Source organism: Leiobunum rupestre, chromosome 4, assembly GCF_980474605.1.
Source record: "Leiobunum rupestre chromosome 4, qqLeiRupe1.1.hap1, whole genome shotgun sequence".
In the NCBI taxonomy this organism is placed as follows: Eukaryota; Metazoa; Arthropoda; class Arachnida; order Opiliones; family Sclerosomatidae; genus Leiobunum; species Leiobunum rupestre.
This window is the reverse complement of record NC_143387.1, coordinates 58,607,510-58,625,434: the sequence shown is the minus strand read 5'-3', so window position 1 is coordinate 58,625,434 and position 17,925 is coordinate 58,607,510. Positions and strand designations below refer to the sequence as shown.

At 35.2% G+C, this 17,925-nt stretch overlaps 4 protein-coding genes across 7 annotated transcripts in view; 2 read left to right on the top strand and 2 right to left on the bottom strand.

The window, feature by feature from the left end:
- LOC149948480 (beta-alanine-activating enzyme-like) overlaps positions 1 to 17,925 on the top strand; it is a 341,035-nt gene that overhangs the window by 55,413 nt on the left and 267,697 nt on the right. The gene's annotated exons all lie outside the window — the stretch shown is intronic.
- LOC149948486 (BBSome complex member BBS7-like) lies at positions 2,944 to 7,768 on the bottom strand. 3 transcript variants are annotated; one of them, XM_090173515.1, is made up of 20 exons: positions 7,645 to 7,768; positions 7,508 to 7,573; positions 7,390 to 7,452; positions 7,158 to 7,333; positions 6,912 to 7,098; positions 6,781 to 6,853; positions 6,657 to 6,723; positions 6,378 to 6,446; positions 6,221 to 6,270; positions 6,025 to 6,155; positions 5,879 to 5,963; positions 5,489 to 5,570; positions 5,225 to 5,420; positions 5,087 to 5,161; positions 4,816 to 5,018; positions 4,595 to 4,759; positions 4,429 to 4,538; positions 4,264 to 4,367; positions 4,076 to 4,199; positions 2,944 to 3,167 (listed from the first exon to the last, which is right to left on the bottom strand). In XM_090173515.1, exons 1-20 carry the CDS (start codon positions 7,681 to 7,683, stop codon positions 3,031 to 3,033), a joined length of 2,202 nt encoding a protein of 733 aa, XP_090029641.1. In that variant the 5' UTR covers positions 7,684 to 7,768; the 3' UTR covers positions 2,944 to 3,030. The 3 variants fall into 3 exon arrangements, with proteins under 3 accessions (XP_090029641.1, XP_090029642.1, XP_090029643.1); XM_090173516.1 differs by having other exon boundaries at positions 4,429 to 4,535; XM_090173517.1 differs by having other exon boundaries at positions 7,396 to 7,452.
- Positions 7,830 to 10,317, bottom strand: LOC149948485 (uncharacterized). The gene is made up of 8 exons (XM_090173518.1): positions 10,135 to 10,317; positions 9,757 to 10,074; positions 8,967 to 9,698; positions 8,749 to 8,896; positions 8,579 to 8,680; positions 8,337 to 8,513; positions 8,068 to 8,270; positions 7,830 to 8,001 (listed from the first exon to the last, which is right to left on the bottom strand). The coding sequence occupies exons 1-8, from the start codon at positions 10,188 to 10,190 to the stop codon at positions 7,839 to 7,841; spliced, it is 1,899 nt and encodes a 632-aa protein (XP_090029644.1). The 5' UTR covers positions 10,191 to 10,317; the 3' UTR covers positions 7,830 to 7,838.
- On the top strand, positions 10,481 to 12,718 carry LOC149948484 (TBC1 domain family member 13). 2 transcript variants are annotated; one of them, XM_090172062.1, is made up of 12 exons: positions 10,481 to 10,609; positions 10,723 to 10,796; positions 10,853 to 10,893; positions 10,957 to 11,018; positions 11,085 to 11,172; positions 11,241 to 11,323; positions 11,388 to 11,547; positions 11,611 to 11,812; positions 11,884 to 12,111; positions 12,170 to 12,251; positions 12,312 to 12,369; positions 12,432 to 12,718. In XM_090172062.1, exons 1-12 carry the CDS (start codon positions 10,590 to 10,592, stop codon positions 12,489 to 12,491), a joined length of 1,158 nt encoding a protein of 385 aa, XP_090028188.1. In that variant the 5' UTR covers positions 10,481 to 10,589; the 3' UTR covers positions 12,492 to 12,718. The 2 variants fall into 2 exon arrangements, with proteins under 2 accessions (XP_090028188.1, XP_090028186.1); XM_090172060.1 differs by having other exon boundaries at positions 11,869 to 12,111.

The window sequence follows — 17,925 nt, the reverse complement described above, 5'->3', positions numbered from 1 at the left end:
CTGGTAACAAAAGTTGGTACATTGTGTTTATTGAGAATATGATGTTTTCTACTAACCATATATTCCAGTAAGTCGTCACCACGTCTGTTGCAGTTGCTGCTGCCCCATACCACGTGGTGTGTATTTGCATCGCATCCGATAATCAGCTTCTTTCCCTCTCTTTCACAGTGATTTACCAGATTGGTCACCTCCTGTGATGGAGGGGAAATGGCCTCATCATATGGGAATTATGCCGACGCTATAGTTAGCTCTTCATCTCCCACCAAGCTAACTACAGTCGTGTCCCTAGAAAAATAGATAGATAGCGGAAGAGAATGAATTCCCTTTTCTTACTAGTATGCACGTCCTAGGTGTATCGCAGTTATAATCATAAAAGACGTTACCTGCATTTTTAAGACCAAGAATTTGGCCCTTGAGAGTCCAAGGCTCCTGTATGAGTGCAACGTCTATGCCCTCCAATGCAAACCTACGGCATAATCCTGCTGAGGCTGCCTTACAGTGGTGCAGGTTTATCTGGACCACCTTGATACCCATCTTCTGGGGTAGATATAAGAGGAGTACCCGTCACTACTGATTATTCCCAGAGGTGTGTGTGATAACCACACCACTCCCTCCGGCTTCCTCAGAGTTCCTTGTCTCCTCTTTAGCCCCTATAGATGAGGCATCTGCATTTACCTTGGGCTCTGCACCCAGCAAGGTGTCCTCTATATCTGAAATAGAGATACCACCCATCCCATCTGTTAGTGCATCCTATCCCCCTAACAGATCATTCTCACCTTCTGCGCCAGACATATCTGACCCGGCCATAACCTCATCGTCGGGTTTATCCGTACTTGGATCGTGATAGCAGACATCGAGCCCCCATCTATCTGGAAAATCCAGTGAATGGAGGTCTTTTCTACTATACAGTTTACAACCCTCCAGCAGTGAGTGTTCAGCTCACTGTTGTAGGCCCTCAGCCTCTTTAGAAGAACCACTGGGTCCTTCGTCCAGACGTTTTTGGTCTTGAAGGCGACCTTGAAAGGCTTTGGAAGCGCACTGGCTTCTGTGACCAGAAGCCTCGTGCCCTCCAAAATCCTATCATTTTGGTCGAACTCCCTCTTCAACCATTCACATGGCAGATTGTCACTGCATATGTAGATGATAGCAAACCCAGATAATTAGAAATTCGAGAAGCGAGGTAGCGGGTTACCAGAAGTTATCCCATCTATCTGCTCAAGAATTCCACACTGGATGGTGTTTAACTCCTCATCCGATAGAGTAGCGACTGGAAAGCCTTCTATGATGATCTTAGTCGACCCCGCAACTTCACTATAAAGCCTAGACCTTTTGGAAGCCTTCTGCTGAGACTCGGAAAATAAAACCGAGTTATCAGACCTTTTACCCTTTTGCCAGAAGGAGGATTGACTTTGTCCAATACCTGTGGACCATCTGTCCCCTTCTGCTTTTGAGCCTTCCAGCGCTCTTTGCGCTTAAGATTCTTGTTTAAGGTTTTTGACAGGGTACCACCAGAACCAGACCCTTGTCCGGGTTGGGTACCTCCTTGGGAGGACCCTAACCCTGTAGACCGGGTACTGATAGAGATGGACCCTTGTCCTGAGTTAGTTGAAGATTGGTTACCCAATCCCTGTTGGCCGGGTACTGTCGAAGACAGACCCTTGCCCTGTTTGTTTTTGATTTGTTTGTTTAAGAATCCATGCAGATCCCACGGGTAGGGAGGAAAGTATACGGTCACCACCCTTAATCCTCTGTCCAGGTGGAAGGCTAGAATACCACGGGGTGTCGCCTGGTTCCCCGAGGGGATCGTTCAAAATACCGTATTTGCGCTTCCCCGGTACCACTCAGCCCTCAGCACGATACCTTACACCTTAATTAGCTAAGGAAGAAGCAGGGCCTTGATTTGCCAGCATGGAGAGTTGCCTCTCCATCTGTTACTCCCTTCCAACACGAAGAGGTTCAAGGTTGTAACCACACCAGACATTGCCCATGGTGTTGGGGTCCTGTGCAGGAGAGTGTCGAAGCCGAGAGACCTTGATTGGACTGCAGCTAAACGGGTCATGAGGTACCTCAAAGGAACGATGGAATTCATTCTTCACTTCTAATCTTCGTCGAACCTCGATCTAGTTGGCTATCTTGACGCTGACTGGGCTTGTGACCACAAAGATTGTAGCACTATTCAATGGTGTAGTCAAAAGCAGAGCACCGTTGCCTTGTCTTCCACCGAAACGGAATACGTCGCTGCAGCCACCACAACTTAGGTTACAGCAGCTACTGAAAAACGTCGGCGAATCAGTTACGAAGGCAACCATTATCTTTGAAGATAATCAAGGTTGCATAAAGTTGTTGTCTAAATCCGAGAAGATTAATGCAAGGACTAAACATCTACATCAAGCACCACTTACTGCGAGACATGCAAGACAGTGGTACTATCGACATTCAGTAGTGCCCCACAGAGGACATAGTTGCAGATATCTTTACCAAGCCTTTGTCCTAATCAAAGTTTGATGCTCTTCTCATACATGTTGGTCTATCGGCTGAGGTCGAGAAGGGGTTTTAGAGTAGGGTAAAAATAGCTAAATGGTAAGATGTAAGTTTTTACTTATGAATATTTATGTACATTGAAAACCGTGTGATAATCCCACTATATGAATTGGCTGGGACCCAGACCCAGTTCTTGGTTTGGTTGACACCTTAAGACGTTTCCAAAAATGCTAAATTAACTTATGAGTAGTAATTTTTTCCAGAGTTTATTTGTTCTGTTTTTGATGATGTTATATTCCAGTGATTAGTTAAAAGAAAGCCACTGCACATCCTAGCCCCAGATGGTACTTTGACGTTGTTAGTAAAAATAAATATATTGTGGAATAAAGTTTATTTGAATCACATAGATTAACATGACTAAGAAAAAACATTTGTTTCTATTGAAGTTATAGAAACAACATTTGTTTCCATTGAAATTATAGAAAAAAACATTTGATTCTATTGAAGTTGTAGAAAAAACATTTGTTTCTTAATTATAACTTAGGATAGTTATAACTTTGCTAGAAAAAACTCTGTTAAAGCTTGTAGATCATAGTTGTCAAGAATTTGTAGTAAAGCAGGAACCCTTGTTTTAACATTGACTCCTTTAAATTTGTGAATATCGATGAACAAATCAGTGATCATTCCTGTAATTTAAGGAGATTGAGAAATATCAGTTACAGCACCTTGAACTGTTATAAAAACATTAAGTAGCAATAGGGGAAGTTGCCAATTTAAAACTTTATGAAAAAAGTTATTAGAGGCGACTTCCCCCTTAAAAAGTTGTCAAAATAAAAATTTTACAATTCATAAATTTTCATTTTGACAAAATTACAGTATTAAAATGTACTTTTTAAAGATAAAAAATTCTTATTAAATGTTAACCTTTTATAAGAATTATTTATCCTTGAAAATACATTTATAAATGTAATTTTCTTAAGAGACTTTGGTACACAGTTGATTAAAATAATACAATCATGTACCCAAATAAGTTTCAAAGGATAAAGTGAAGATTTTTATGTTTTGACCTGTACATCAATTTTGCTGAGATTGCGTGAAGTACATATATTACACCAAGATTACGTACTCTTAACAGGAAGGATGTACACCAATTACCCAGAGTGGTCAGCCCCTGGCTACCCCAGGGGTTTTACTTTTTTACCACAACAAATATATTACTATCCATTTTGACTGGAAGAAAATTTTCTTAACTAGGGAAATATTTTCTTCAGAGTTGGTGAAATTAACACTCTCCCTATTTCCATCCACACTCAATATGCCCCAGAGTGAACTCCATTACTTATTGCTTCCAAAGGTTTTTAGAATTTAGGCACAATACTAAAAAGTACTAAACTGGTAACTGTCAAGCTAAAATCTGGTCATTTGGTAGTGCATCAAAATGTAGGATTTTAATGGACACCTAACATGAAAATGTTCGAAGAATATCAAACCACCATGCAATAGCTGTGATGTGATTCATCCTTAAATGGCATTGGTCTCATGCATGGGGCGTTGTTTGTTTTCTACCCAAGCCCATGTTCTCATGATATCTCACCATAAATTCTTTCTAAATAAGAAGGCTGTCGTTTAAACTCCAGTTGTAGCTGCTCAGAATGTTCCAAAATATCCTTATATTCTTGTGATAAAGAACTTAAATCATTTTCATGTGCTTGTAAATCCTTAAAAAACCATTATTTCAGTTTCTTTGGTTTTTAAGGTTTGCTACAATGATAAAAGCACTACCTTTAATGCATCAATTAATTGTACCCGTTTAGCAAGTAACAGTTGGTATTCTAATTTCGGATGAATTAGCTCCAAAGTATGGGGGATACTCTCTTCACTAATGTCTGTTTCAATTTGTATGTATTTTAATAGTTGCTTTGTGGCTTAAAAATAGTAATATCTTACCACAAGAAATATCTACTTGAATTTTATTTTTAGTTGCTTCTTTGGTTAGAATATCTTTGAGTATGGAAATAGTTGAAATACTATCAGATTTAAATATTCCCTCTCCTCTCCTTAAATAATGATAAATGAAAATATTTATCGCATTATGAAATATTAACTCTTATACTTGTAAAAACATGATAATATGGTCCCAAGGAATGTAGAAACAAAGTAGAAAGTAGCGCATTCTCCTGCTGGCGTTCTTTCTGGAACTTCAGGTAGGCAGAAAACAATCCAAGCATGCATTTCTCTTAGGGTAAAGTTCCCCTTTAAAGTTAACACATTTAGAGGTCTGAAAATATTTTGGTGTTAGTAATTTGTTAGATAAGAAATGTTTGTTGTTTATACAAATCTTCATTGAAGCTATGCATTCTACGGTGTAGTGAAAGTGGTTTTATATGGTATCGCCTGACTTGGCAACATTTAGGTTGAAGCCTAGGTGTAATGTAGGCTTGTAGCATCCCATATTGCCCTTCTATGGATCGTACTTTTACTTCTAATCTTGTAGTATTAGCTTGACATCTATATGTTGCCAACAAAAAGTTTCCACTCTAAATGGAAAGTAATTTTTTTGAAACTTTGAATAATTTTTATAATTAATATACGAAGTTTACGGAACCTCGGGAGTACAAGTGCTGTAACTAACAACTGCAGAATTTTTTTCACTGTCCAAAATATCAACAGGTACATCACTCTGAAAATATCATATTTGAAAATATCATATTTAAAATTTTAATAAAGTTATAAAAAAAATTACTTGTAGTAAAACATTATCAATGGCTGTTTCAACTTCAATTGAAAGCACGTAAGAAGCATCTTCGTGACGTAAATGAAATTGGTCATTTATATTGAAAAATGGTACAGCAGACACTCCTCCACTGTCTGATTGCGCTAACATTTGATAGTTATCACGTTCTTGATTTACTCTTTTTTGTAGTTCTTCAATTTCAGCCCTATGTTTATAAATACGCTTTATTACCTAATTTTAATATTAATTCGATTTCTTCAAAGCGTGTGGTACTTTAGCTTTCTAACAGGTTCGTGCAAGCCTTTTTCCCAGTGCTTTTTGTATACATGTAATTTGCACAAGCCAAAAATGCAACCTGAAAGTGCAATGTGTTTAAAACGGTTAAAAATTATCTTTCTATAAGGTGAAGCATATGCGTGTATAACGATAGACAGAAAAAATGAATACAAAAATAGGTGAAATTTCATGCTCAAAAGGGTGTTTTTTAGTTTTTCACCTTAGTCGAAATATTTTCTGAGCGGATTCATGAGTTATTAGTAAAAAATTGGGGTCAACATGTTTTTCCGCTGCTTCAGTAGATAAGCCAAAAACCCATCCTGTTAAAATTCACAAACAAGGGGGTCACTCACAATTTCTAGAAATTAAACTAGTGTAGTAATTCACCTGTAAAAGTAGTTACTAATATTTCATCATATCCGGATGTACCAACCACACCTCCCAGAACTGAAGTGACACTTTCCCCACAGTTCTGGAAAAAGTTTAGTTTCAATTACATGGTATTTCATTCGCAAATCATGATTTTTACATACGTAAGTGTATCTGAGTATAGGCTCCTCCATTTCATCAAAACTATACACTTCAACATTGCCATCGTTTCTTCCTACTATAAGATCTTTGGTTCCATCTCCTGTTATATCATAGCTGTCCATACAAATAATTCCTACAAAAGCCTCATTATAGCTTAAAACTAAATATTTGAGAAACAAGTTGTAATTGTTGACTAACCTCCTCTGCGTTTAGAATTGGGTATTTCCCATCGATGATTAGGTGTAAAACTGAATGGATGATAAGGTTTTAATCAAAGTGAAAAATTTTGAAAAATTATATATTATAATTATCAAAGTTGCTTCACCATAGTCAATATTTAAGTAATCAACCTTACCGATCCAAATCTCTGCGATGGATAGCGTCAGAAAGTGAACTATTGTTATAAGTTTGCAATTCACGGAGTCTAAATAAAATTATAAAAACTACTTTTTTTAGAGATTGTTCTTTTTATTGGACACAAAGTCAATTCCCTGATCGGAATCTTAGGGAAGATTTAGAGTAAATGCTGTTATTTTTTTATTAGTTTTGTTACATTTAAACGCATTTTTTCAAGAATAATTAGAACAACTCTGCCACTACTATTAAAAAATAATAGAAAAACAAATTGCTTTACCTTTCCAATGTTACTAGACCAATTTTTCCGTCTGTTGTACCGTACAATAGATCTTCTCCATTTTCACCTTAACAAAAAAATCGGTAAGCATTATTATTATCTACTTATTAAAAAGAGTTAGTACCTCCGTCATTTTGATACAGTGTTAAACACGATGGTGTTCCTTCTACCTCAACCTCATATATGCAATTAGAATCCTGATTTTACCAAGATTAATGTAAGATAAAATTTTTAGATTTTTTGGGCAACTTTAACCTTTAGAATACGAAGCACGCGGTCTTGACAAGCCAATACAGGTATATTGGCTCTCATTTTCTCAACAGGCAATACAACCAGGTCGTTTATTCTATCTCCAGACAAATAATGATGTTTATCCATACAATCAAAGTAATGGTTATAAATAAAGTTGCCACATAGGAATAGATCATTGCCGGAGACATGCCTTATTTTCAAATAAAAAGTCAGTATTTTGGGGAATGCATGATTTATAATTATTCATACATATTCATAATTGTTTCGGTCATATTACTGTCAAAGGATAGAAACTGTTTTCCCTTTTTGGTAAAGCCTTGTACTTCATTACCTGATGCAATGAAAACTTTATCCCGTGGTGTACCCAGAGCTCCACCCAATTCTAAGCAAGTTATTTTCATGCCTGGTGCAGTTTTAAAGACAGTCTAAAAATAGTCATAATAAATTTGCGCTTTGAAACAATGCTTTTAAACTATAATACTTGTACGTCTCTTTTCTTTATTGAAAAACAGTGCAAAACACCATTATGATCCGCTGTCACCACCTGAAATTTTTGATTATATAACTTGTACATCAGATTATGTCCTATTTCGCAATACCTTTTGGCAACCCTTAAACTCATGTGATGGTAATAAGCTTGTAGTTTTTGGAGATGTAACTCCAACCTAATTACAGATTAAACAAAACCAAGGCTTAAATACCATATTAAATTTTTATTTATATAGACTTTACAAACCTGTATGTAATCTATTCTATTTAAATTTAATTCCATCATTTTGATGGCTTAAGAGTTAATAATTAAAATAAGCTAGGTTTTACACTTAGTTTGGTTAAAATATTTTACAAACTTTTAATTAAAATGCAACATTAAAAAAAAGGCTAAAAATACCAGACAAGAAATGGTTATGATAAAAGCAAAGCTAAAACCATTCATAAAAAAGAATTGGGCAGGAAAATGACTTTCGATAATTGCTCAGGCTCCATTTCCTCCAAATCAATAGTTGATTTGCTAGCAGACGCTAAACGAGCTGACCTTCTGACAGGCGTTAAAATGGATGAAATTTCATTTGGAGTAGCACATGACTTGAACAACCTGAAACATGAACCCAAAATTTAAGTACTGTAAAATTTAACAAAATTAAAATGTTTATTTTAATACCTTTTTGCAGTAGATGAGTTTTTGGCATTTACAAATTTAACTATGTTAGTGTCCATGTTAAGAGTACAGTCTATAGTCTTTCGGGCAGTTTTCCTTTTACGTGAGGATCCTTCATTTTCTTTATTATCTACAGATACTTCTGTCACAGTTTTGGATGAAATCCTATCCATAAAGCTTGTAACAGTAGCTTGCAAGACTTCAGACTGTTGGGATTGAAAAATTTAAGCCTAGGCAAAAATAGTTTATTTTGAAAAAGTTGATCCTATTACCTCCTCATCATCAATTTTATCAGCTGCTTGGCCAAAAACGTCTAAAGCTCCTGCAAAATCATTGTTCTTTTCTAGTAATAAAGCTTTGAGTTCCCAATACACTGCCAGTTTTTGAAATTGTGGATAGAAATCTTCAATATCTTTAAGCCAGTCGGCAGCTTGCTGCAAATCCAATCCCTAATTACAAGGAATTAAATAAAATTAACCAAGTTATTAATAGCTTAAACTAGTCTTATACTAACAGAATCAATAACTTGTTTTAACTCCTTCAAGGCTTTCAGCAAGTCTTGATGGTTAGTTTGAATAGGAGAGCTTGCCCTGGGAGTGCTAGGAGTTGGTGCAGACTTGCGAAACAAAATTATTTAGTTAGTTAGTTTTAAGTAGTACACAAAGAAAAAAATATTTTGAATACTCTAATTTTGAGATTTGGGGTTGAAGATCTGGTTCTTTTTAGGGCTTTGTTTCTCTTGACTTCGGATAATTCTTTTCCTAAACAATGAAGATGGCGGATATAAGCAGTGTTTAAACCTTTAGTTTCAGCAAAATCTTCCAGTTTTTTTCTACATAATAGAAAATAAATACACATTGTGTTTTTTTATAAATTAAGATAAAAAAAACCATGTATAAAACCTTAATGATGATTTGGTACCAGGGGTTCGTGGTAAGAGCAAAGGAGTTTTGCAAACATTGTCAGGCACTTTGAAAGAAACACTTTTTGATCTTTTCTTTAGTGGTTGCGCATTAACAGGGGTAGTAATAAGTGCATCTTCAGAAACTTCATTGTCTCTAACAATATCTTGATCATTATCCTGTCGTTCCTTGACCCATCTTTCGTAATTCTGCACTTCTTTCCCAAAGTGCATGATCTTGTCTTTATCATTTTGAAGTTTCATTTCACTCATAACCACAATTTTTGGTTTCTTTGTTGGGTTAGTAACAGGAGTGCTTTTCTTCCTCAAGGCGGTTTTCAATGGTGTTATTTTACCAAATGAAATTTTGCGTTTCTTTGACCAGGATTTAGCTGTAACTGCTGGAGTCTCTTTGGGCTTGGTAGGCTCATCAAAGTGTTTTGAAGTTCCTGGTTGAGGATTGTTTAAATCAACTAATGAAACAGCAGCAGCAGATTCTGTACATTCTTTTGGAGTTATTTTTATCTTTTGAGTGATTTTCTTGCGTAAACCAGTGTCAATTTTTGATGGTACAACATATTTTGATTTCTTTGAAATGTGCTTTAAAATAGGTAATGCTGGAGACTTTTTGGTTATGGATATCCTCTTATTTGGCTTGCTGCTTGGCATAGTTTGGGCTTTCTTAATAACAGCACTTTTTCTCACTGGTAATGTGACAGGTTTAGCCGTGAACCTTTAAAAGAGCATTAAAAATTAGCAAACAACTATCACCATTGATAATCCTTTCATACTTGAATAATGTTGGATCCATGGTTATCTTTTTAGAATTTCTAGCATTATTGGTAGTTTTTAATCTTGCCATTGATACTGTTCCCATTGATTGTTGCTTATTATCCATGGAAGATGGTAGTATGGTCCCAGCTGCTCTTCTGTTAACTTTCGCAGCATTTGGTATTGCAATTTTATTCTTCGGCACAAGTTTCGTTTTGAGTGGCTGCATTGAAATACCTAAGCTGTTTGCATTATTTTCTCCAATATCAGATGCCTGAGAATTATTCTTTTCAGTCTCTAAAGCTGTCTTATTTCTTGTAGATGCATTTCTTTCCTGCCTACATTTATTGAGTATAAATTTTAAATACCTTTTTTCATCTTAATAACTTAAAACTCACAGTTGTTTGGCGTACAAATTCCTTCTCTCCCAAGCAGAATTTGTCTTTTTCGACATCTTAATTTTATCACTAATTTAAACTTCGAAATTAAAATTAACCTTCCTGAAGTTCCTTCTTAACGTCTTATGAGATAAAAGGGCAATCGCCGTTGATCCGTTAGGAAAATTAATTTTAAGAGCCGCGGGTAATCGCTTTTTAAAACCAACTGCAAAGTTTTTATTGGCTACAATATTTAAAAATCTTCCAATCAAAGACAAGAAATGTAAAGGTACAATGTTCAAAGGTTAAAGTTTATAAAAAAAAAATATGCGAAAATATCCGCCCACCACAAAAACCTAAAATAAGTATTTTATTTAATCCATTTTTCAAATTATTGACATGTTAGATAGTTTATTTAGATCGAACTTAATTTTCAACTGTTTATGAATAACTTACTTAATAATTTTGTTTAAAAAATGTCTTCGTATAAAGAACGGTAATTTTTATTGTAATTTCTTAAGCCTTTGCAAGATTAGTTGCAATACATCATAGAGGAATAGTTTCTGTCTTTTCTAGTCTTGACTCAATACGAATTATTTTGTTTTTTAGGTTATCAGAATTTCAAAGACTTCTAGAAAAGGACGAAATTGATTTAAAAGAATTGAAAAATCTTTGTTTCAATGGTAATATCTATTGTTTCAAAACAAAGTTGAACCTGCATAAAATTTATGATTACTAGGCGTACCAGATGATTCTGGCTACAGACCAGTATGTTGGAGGGTAAATTTCTAAAAATTTTGCTTTCATGAAATTAGTAGATAACGATTGTGATGAACTTTACAGCTTCTTTTAAACTATCTTCCATCCAATCGATCCTTATGGCCATCAGTACTGAAAAAGCAAAGGTTTTAGTATAATTTTATATAATGTATTTTCAAAGAGCATGTTTTATATTATATATTTAAAAATAGAGAATTATACGCTCAGTTTGTGGAAGAGATGATTGTTCAACCTGGTTCTCAATGTATTTCCAATCCTGATAGCTCCGTGGAAGATCATGTTGGTTTTATGATTTTTTTTCTATTTATTGTTATTTGGAAATATAACATTTTGTTTTCTTGTTTTAGCCTTTAAATCCCAATCCAGGTAGCAAATGGATGACATTTTTTCGAGACAACGAAGTTTTATTACAAATTGACAAAGATGTAAGGTACGTTGATGATAAGTTGAAAATTTTAACCTTCTATTTTTTTAAATTGGGTATACCTTTATAGGAGATTATGTCCAGATATATCCTTCTTTCAGCAAGCAACTGAATTTCCAAGTAAACAAATGGTAGATGGAAGTCAAGTGGAAGCTTTAAGAAAAAGAATTGCACAAACTGCCCTATCATCCTCCAATGTTGCAAGCAATAGGATGGGTATTATTACCAATGTGAGTCTCATCCCATTTTATACCAATTTTATTCTATCATTTAACCAACATAGCGTTTTATAGATTGAAATGCCTAAAAGGAGAACAGCCAATGAAGAATATGTATATTTAGAAGAGGGGCAAGAAGCACATTGGGAAGTAGTTGAAAGAGTTTTATTTATCTATGCCAAATTAAATCCTGGTCAAAGTTACGTTCAAGGCATGAACGAAATTATTGGACCACTATATTATACATTTGCCTGTGATCCGAATCCTGAGTGGAAATGTAATATAAATTATTTTTATTTAATTTTCAAATATAAATACAAATTTTAATTAAAGGTCATGCGGAGGCAGACTGCTTCTTCTGTTTTACACATTTGATGTCCGAAATCAGGGATTTTTTCATAAAATCATTAGATGATTCTTCAACGGGTATTGGTGCTATGATGAGTAAACTCATGGAGATGTTGAAGAGGCATAATTATCAGTTATGGCTCAGGCTAGAAGAACAGGAACTCAAACCGCAATACTACAGTTTTCGTTGGATAACTCTTCTGCTATCTCAGGAATTTCCATTGCCTGGTAATTTTTCCATTTACTCTAACAATATTTGATTATCTCCCATATTTTTTATTTTTAGATGTCATAAGAGTGTGGGATAGTCTTCTCTCTGACAATTACCGATTTTCTTTCCTAATTTATGTTTGCTGCGCCATGCTGTGGTAATTTTTTTATATTTTTAAAATGCCTGTCATTTCAAACCTTAAGCTATTTTTTTTTAGCCTTTTAAGTGATGAACTAATGCTGGGTGATTTTCCATCAAACATGAAGTTATTGCAGGTAAATTAAGAATTGCAATTAGTTTAAGAGTGATGTGTATAATTTTATTATCCTCCCCCCAGAATTTTCCTTTAACTGATATTCACAAGGTTTTAGCCAAAGCTGTAGAATTGCTTAGCTAAATGATGTCCATAGCATTGACATACATGTAACAAATTTTTGAGCGGAAACTACACTTTCATTCCTATACATGTAATTATAGCAATACAGAGAGTGTTTAGAGGTGTATATTTTGACTGTCCTGGCTTTTCTATGAATTATTTTATTACTTTGGTTTTAGTATTGTTTCAACCATAGTTACATGTATTAATACTGAAATATTAAATATTTTGATTACTCCAAAAATTAAGGTTTCTCATTCTTTAGTTTTTGGAAAAATATATGGGAAATATATTGAGTTATCAACCTGGGGGCGTTTACAAATTATTTTACCAATAAAAACGTTTTTGAGTAACAGATATAAAGACCTCCACCATTTAAATTAAAATCGAAGACTTTTTAAGGGTCCTCCTAACAATATTTTTCAAAAAATTAAAAAGGGTTCATCAATTAGATACATAATTCAGATCATGGCTAAACCTGGTACATTTGGACCAATAAACGTCAATTTTGGTAAATATGAGTAAATATACCTATATTGGGTAAATACGAGTAATCAGTTTTTAAGTTGTGAAAAACATTTTTGGTTGCCATGGCAAAACGAAAGCCCATTCTTGTCCACCCTTTTAGGGATTTTCAAGTTACATGGTCTACCACCAGAGTTTGAACCAAATCGGAGATAAACACCTCGGGTAGTCTCCATGTAAGTATAAATAAATACATTCTTGGTAGTTCATGTGGTGTTTTTGCCAAGTGCGTTTCATTGTGTTTTCCTTTCCTCTTCCGGTAGGTATTTCTTTTTGGTTAGGTCAAAGATAATTTGTATTTATACAAGGCTCCATAACCCACAGAATGGGTTAATCTTGGAGCATGGAGGGAATACATAATGAACAGAACAGTTAAAAAACAATTCTACAATTTTGTTTTAAAAAATTGTGGGGGAAAGGGAGCTGTTTTAGTGACAATGAGAAAATAGAAAATAAATAGTCTGAGGCGATTGGGGAGGGTTTTTTTGACAACCACACATTGGTGTCGACCCAAGGTCTTAGACACCAGCACACAGTAACTTATTAATCAGGGTGAGATATGTGTAACGGCCACGCCAACGGGGGGATACGTGGGGACACCCGCGGCGGAAGTATGCCGACCACCCGTTGGGGGATTGGTGGTCGTCCTCACACGGCCATCAACAAACTCTGCCTACCAGACGCTTGGGATTACAGGAGTACTCCACTACTCCCGGCCGATTGGGGAGTGTTATTAACAAGAGATAAAGAAGAATGTAATGCGAGTATTACAATTAAGGAGAATTTGATAAAATAAATCTTATGACTAGGAACGGGCCCCTGCACGTGCTCGCGACGATAGCGGCCCCGGCAAAGAATTTCCTCCCCATGTATTTTCGCGACCAGGGGCGTAGGAACCAGGGGGGGCAAGGGGGGCAATGCCCCTCTATAGAATTTTGCTGGGAGGGGCAACTAATGTTATTGCCCCCTCCAACTTTTTGGTCAGTTGAAATCTTCAAAAGGCTCAAATTCTCATTTTAAAAGCATATACAGTTTATAGAACCTCAACTGTATTTAAATTTCAGTCTTTTCCCGCCAATTTACATAGTAGTAACAAGTACACATGCATTCGGAGAAGCTACACTCCTTTAAAAATTCCAAACCATTCCCCAGACCCCTTTTGGTTTCTCTTTGCCCCCTCCAACTTCTAGAACGTACCTACGCCCCTGTTCGCGACAGCGATTTTCCGTCGCTTGGAGCGCTGGTGTAACAACCGGAATCTATCAAAGAGGCGGGAAGTTCAACATACGTTTCAATCATAGAAATCCCATAGGGTAGAATGCTGCCGCGTAACTGGAAAATAGCCAAACAGCCGTGGCAGACGATCACCGAAAACCGACAAATCAGAACTCAAAGAGTGACTACGGCCGGTAACGTACATCTAGTTTGTGTAGTCAACAATAAAAAATTACTATATACATTACGTCACTATAGTACCAGCAACTGATTGGCCGATGCCTTTTTTATTTTTTATTTTAAAATCAAATTTTTAAATATGGCGGGTGATCGCGGAACATATTTTCTAAAATATAGTATTTGTATATTCATGTACTCCTAGAATTTTTTTTTTATAACTAAAAAGTATTTATCAAAATGGCACTGCGGTGTTTAATGCCGTCATGAAAAAAAAAATATTCGGCGGCCGCGAACATAGAAATAGAAATGAGACTAGAACCACTGCGCTTTCCGCCAATCCCAAAGGAAACGGACAAGGTAGAAGGCTGCCATTAGGGTGGAATCGGGCTATCCGCGCCATCTGACAGGCGCATTAAACATTCTCGCCATGGTTACGGCAGAAATTTTGAAGGCTGCGAGCCACTGCGCATCGCGTCGTGCGCAGTGATGGTACTTTTGTGTTTGCGTTTTTCGCGTCTATAAGCATAATCGCTGAAAATGGAAAATGGTAAAAATTGCGTATTTGATTGGTCTGTACTAATCGATTTGGGAAAGAAATACAATGCTAATTTCATAAGTATGTAATATTATAGGAATTATTTTATACTAAACTCGGAATATAAGTGTTTTTCATTTTCAGCGAATTTAAGACCATATGTTTGACGTTGAGCTTTGGAGTTGCCATCATCGCAATAGTTTAATCAGAAAACTAATTACGTTATATGCCAAAGTTCACCTGATTAAAATTTCTAGCGACAAAAACTAGGAAATGAAAGGGAAAGCAATTAGAGATAAGCTTTCAAAGCTTATTTTATTTCAAGGTCAGTAAATTTAAAACGTTTATAAAACTGTAATTTACGGTAATGAAGATTCTTGTGAACGTAATGATTTTCATAGTTGTTTAAATAACTTATAATATAATAAATCTGTATTTTTTACAACTCTACAATGCCGAAAACCGATCAAAGAAATGATAAACAAACCAGACAACGTTGCAAACGACGTTATGCCACGTGATCATATTTAGTTTACATTTTTTTTATTAGATGGCGCGGATATGCGCAATTCCACTCTAATGGCGGCCTTCTAGCTGGTACATCTCCCCCCAATCCAATCGTGGTTCTAGTCTCATTTCTATTTCTATGGCCGCGAATGTCTCCTTGTACAGGTAAGCCTCGGGTTAGAAACGGCGGGCGATTTGAAATGTTTCTTTATAACTTTTTTTCGAGAGTTATCAAAGCAGCGAGCTATTTAAACGGAGTACAATTTAAGTGACGCAGAACGATCTAAAAATTTATATAATACAAGTTCATTCATAGTCTTAAACGTTTTTATCATTATGGCTCCTCGGTGTTTAATAATGACGTCTAAAAAAATATTCGGCGGCCGCGAATGTGTCGTAATATAAGCCTTGGGTTAGAAACGGCGGGCGATTTGAAATGTTTGTTTATAACTTTTTTTTCGGGTTATCAAAGCAGCGAACTAATGGAGCTATTTAAACCGAGTATGACGCAGAACAATTAAAAAAAATTGTTTACAAAATATATGGCCGATACGGGTATCGATGAAAGGGAAATTAACCTTATAATTGTTGCTTTGGAGAGAAGACTCAGTAAACCCAACTGGAATGAATTCTATAACTGTCTTGGGAATATGATTATAAAGAAATTTATGGCGGTTTCTCTGGCAAGCAGATGGTAATTGTTACACCATAAATACATTATTATAACCTTCCAACAATATATAAAACATAGTGTGGCTATAATTGGCAACGCATCCACAAATTGTCTCATAAACAGGACTGTAGCGCCGATTATAATGAAGATTGTGTTTGTGGCATAAGGAATTTGTGCTTAGATACAACTGTAAATTGACTTTCATTCTATTTATTATTTTGGAACTTTAAATTCATTTGTGGAAAATTTGGATTTGATATTAAGAAAAAAATTAAGCAACTGTTAAAAACAATATTATTTCTTACCTGTTTTATTGTGATGTTGTGTTGTATTCTACTAAATATAACTGCATATTCGATTGGAATCGCAACACGTTCTTGTAAATCGTTCCCTTCTTTTCCTCAACCTTAGTTTAAATAACTACGAATGGGCCAAAATTCTCAAAGAATATTCAAATCGTTAAAGTTACATTCTTTAATTATAATAGGTATTATTTTTTCCTTTTTTTCGGACTTTTCTACTTTCTTAATTCATTTTTTCTCAACTTGTTTGGTTTAATAGTTGGAGAAATTGTACTTATATGAATTATTACAAACCGTTTTATTGTAATGTTGTTTTCAACTAATTATAAATGTATATACCATCTGTAGGCCTACACATTGATTCTAAAATCCAAAATTTCATCAGAGCATGGTTACTATAAGCAGAACCCTTTTTCTCATTTATCTTTTAGTGAAACTGTGTACACACAGTTCCACTAAAAGATAATAATCCTTCTGATAATAGATATTACTGTTGGTTTTTATTTTGTTTTTTCTATCAAAGCATTGTTTTGACACTTTAATTTCATACGTGTTAAATTTTATTTTTAACAAATTTAAAATTATTACTTTTTTTCTTTGTGAAATTGTGTTGTGTTCCACTAATTATTACGGCATACATATTCCAATTCCATTTCTATAAGTTCAAAACAAGCAAATGATGGTGGTAACCAGCCAGTTTAAAGGCAGTCAATTTGGTAGAGGCGCCAGCAATAAGCTGGGGTAGGCCCAGACCTATCTAACATTTTGATAGGGGCCTTGAAATTGTAAACTAGGGCCTCATAATTTTAATAAAAAAAGCCTATACTTTTGAAATTGGTTTAAAATTTTCAAATTAATCTATTCACATTTTATTTGGTTTATTTATAGGATAGAAATTTAAGCTTGGTGCTTACCCGTAAAAAATCCTGGGGCCGCTACTGAGGTGAATGTGATATCATCCGGGGCGTCTTAAAGATTTTGGGGGCCCTTTCAGTTTTTGAATTAGTTGAGAAAGAGGTAATACCAAAAAATATTGTCAGGCATTTTTAACCCAGAGCCCTAAATAATAACCCAGCGTAATCACACACAATACTAGCAAGGATTGATACGCAGATGCTTTACGTCGTTCAAGTTTTGGCAAAACCTTATTTACAATTATTAACGCGTTAAACGCGGTGGCTTCCAAGCAGATTGACCTAGGCTTAATGTTTTCAAAGCGCACCAACGAAAGAAATGGAGCTAACTACTTCCAAATCGCTCAAAATATTCCACATTTATAAATATTAAAAGAAAATCTTAAAAACTTGATATATTTACCGTCATATTTACATTATTTTAGTAAAGCAATTAAGAACTCCAAAGCGAAATAATCGAAGAAAAACCCATGATAATCATATGCGAATTTCCCGAGTTTAGCTGTCGAAGGCATCGTCTGCAGCTTTCAAATTTATTCCACGATAGATTACGCGTCGGGCGTAGCGTAGTCATTAAATTGCCTCTTATTGGCTGAAAGGTACC

Excerpts from the sequence above, each read along its gene's own strand:
- LOC149948484 (XM_090172060.1), top strand. The coding sequence starts at position 10,590 with ATGTCTTCGTATAAAGAACG. Across the intron at positions 12,112-12,169 it reads TCAGGAATTTCCATTGCCTG|ATGTCATAAGAGTGTGGGAT; the intron begins GTAATTTTTCCA and ends TTTTATTTTTAG. Across the intron at positions 12,252-12,311 it reads GTTTGCTGCGCCATGCTGTG|CCTTTTAAGTGATGAACTAA; the intron begins GTAATTTTTTTA and ends ATTTTTTTTTAG.
- LOC149948485 (XM_090173518.1), bottom strand. The coding sequence starts at position 10,190 with ATGTCGAAAAAGACAAATTCTGCTTGGGAGAGAAGGAATTTGTACGCC. Across the intron at positions 8,897-8,966 it reads GGTACCAAATCATCATTAAG|AAAAAAACTGGAAGATTTTG; the intron begins GTTTTATACATG and ends TCTATTATGTAG. Across the intron at positions 8,271-8,336 it reads ATAAAATTGATGATGAGGAG|TCTGAAGTCTTGCAAGCTAC; the intron begins GTAATAGGATCA and ends CAATCCCAACAG.
- LOC149948486 (XM_090173515.1), bottom strand. The coding sequence starts at position 7,683 with ATGATGGAATTAAATTTAAATAGAATAGATTACATACAG. Across the intron at positions 5,019-5,086 it reads ACAGCACTTGTACTCCCGAG|AGTGGAAACTTTTTGTTGGC; the intron begins GTTCCGTAAACT and ends CTTTCCATTTAG. Across the intron at positions 4,539-4,594 it reads ATATTATCATGTTTTTACAA|GAGAGGAGAGGGAATATTTA; the intron begins GTATAAGAGTTA and ends TCATTATTTAAG.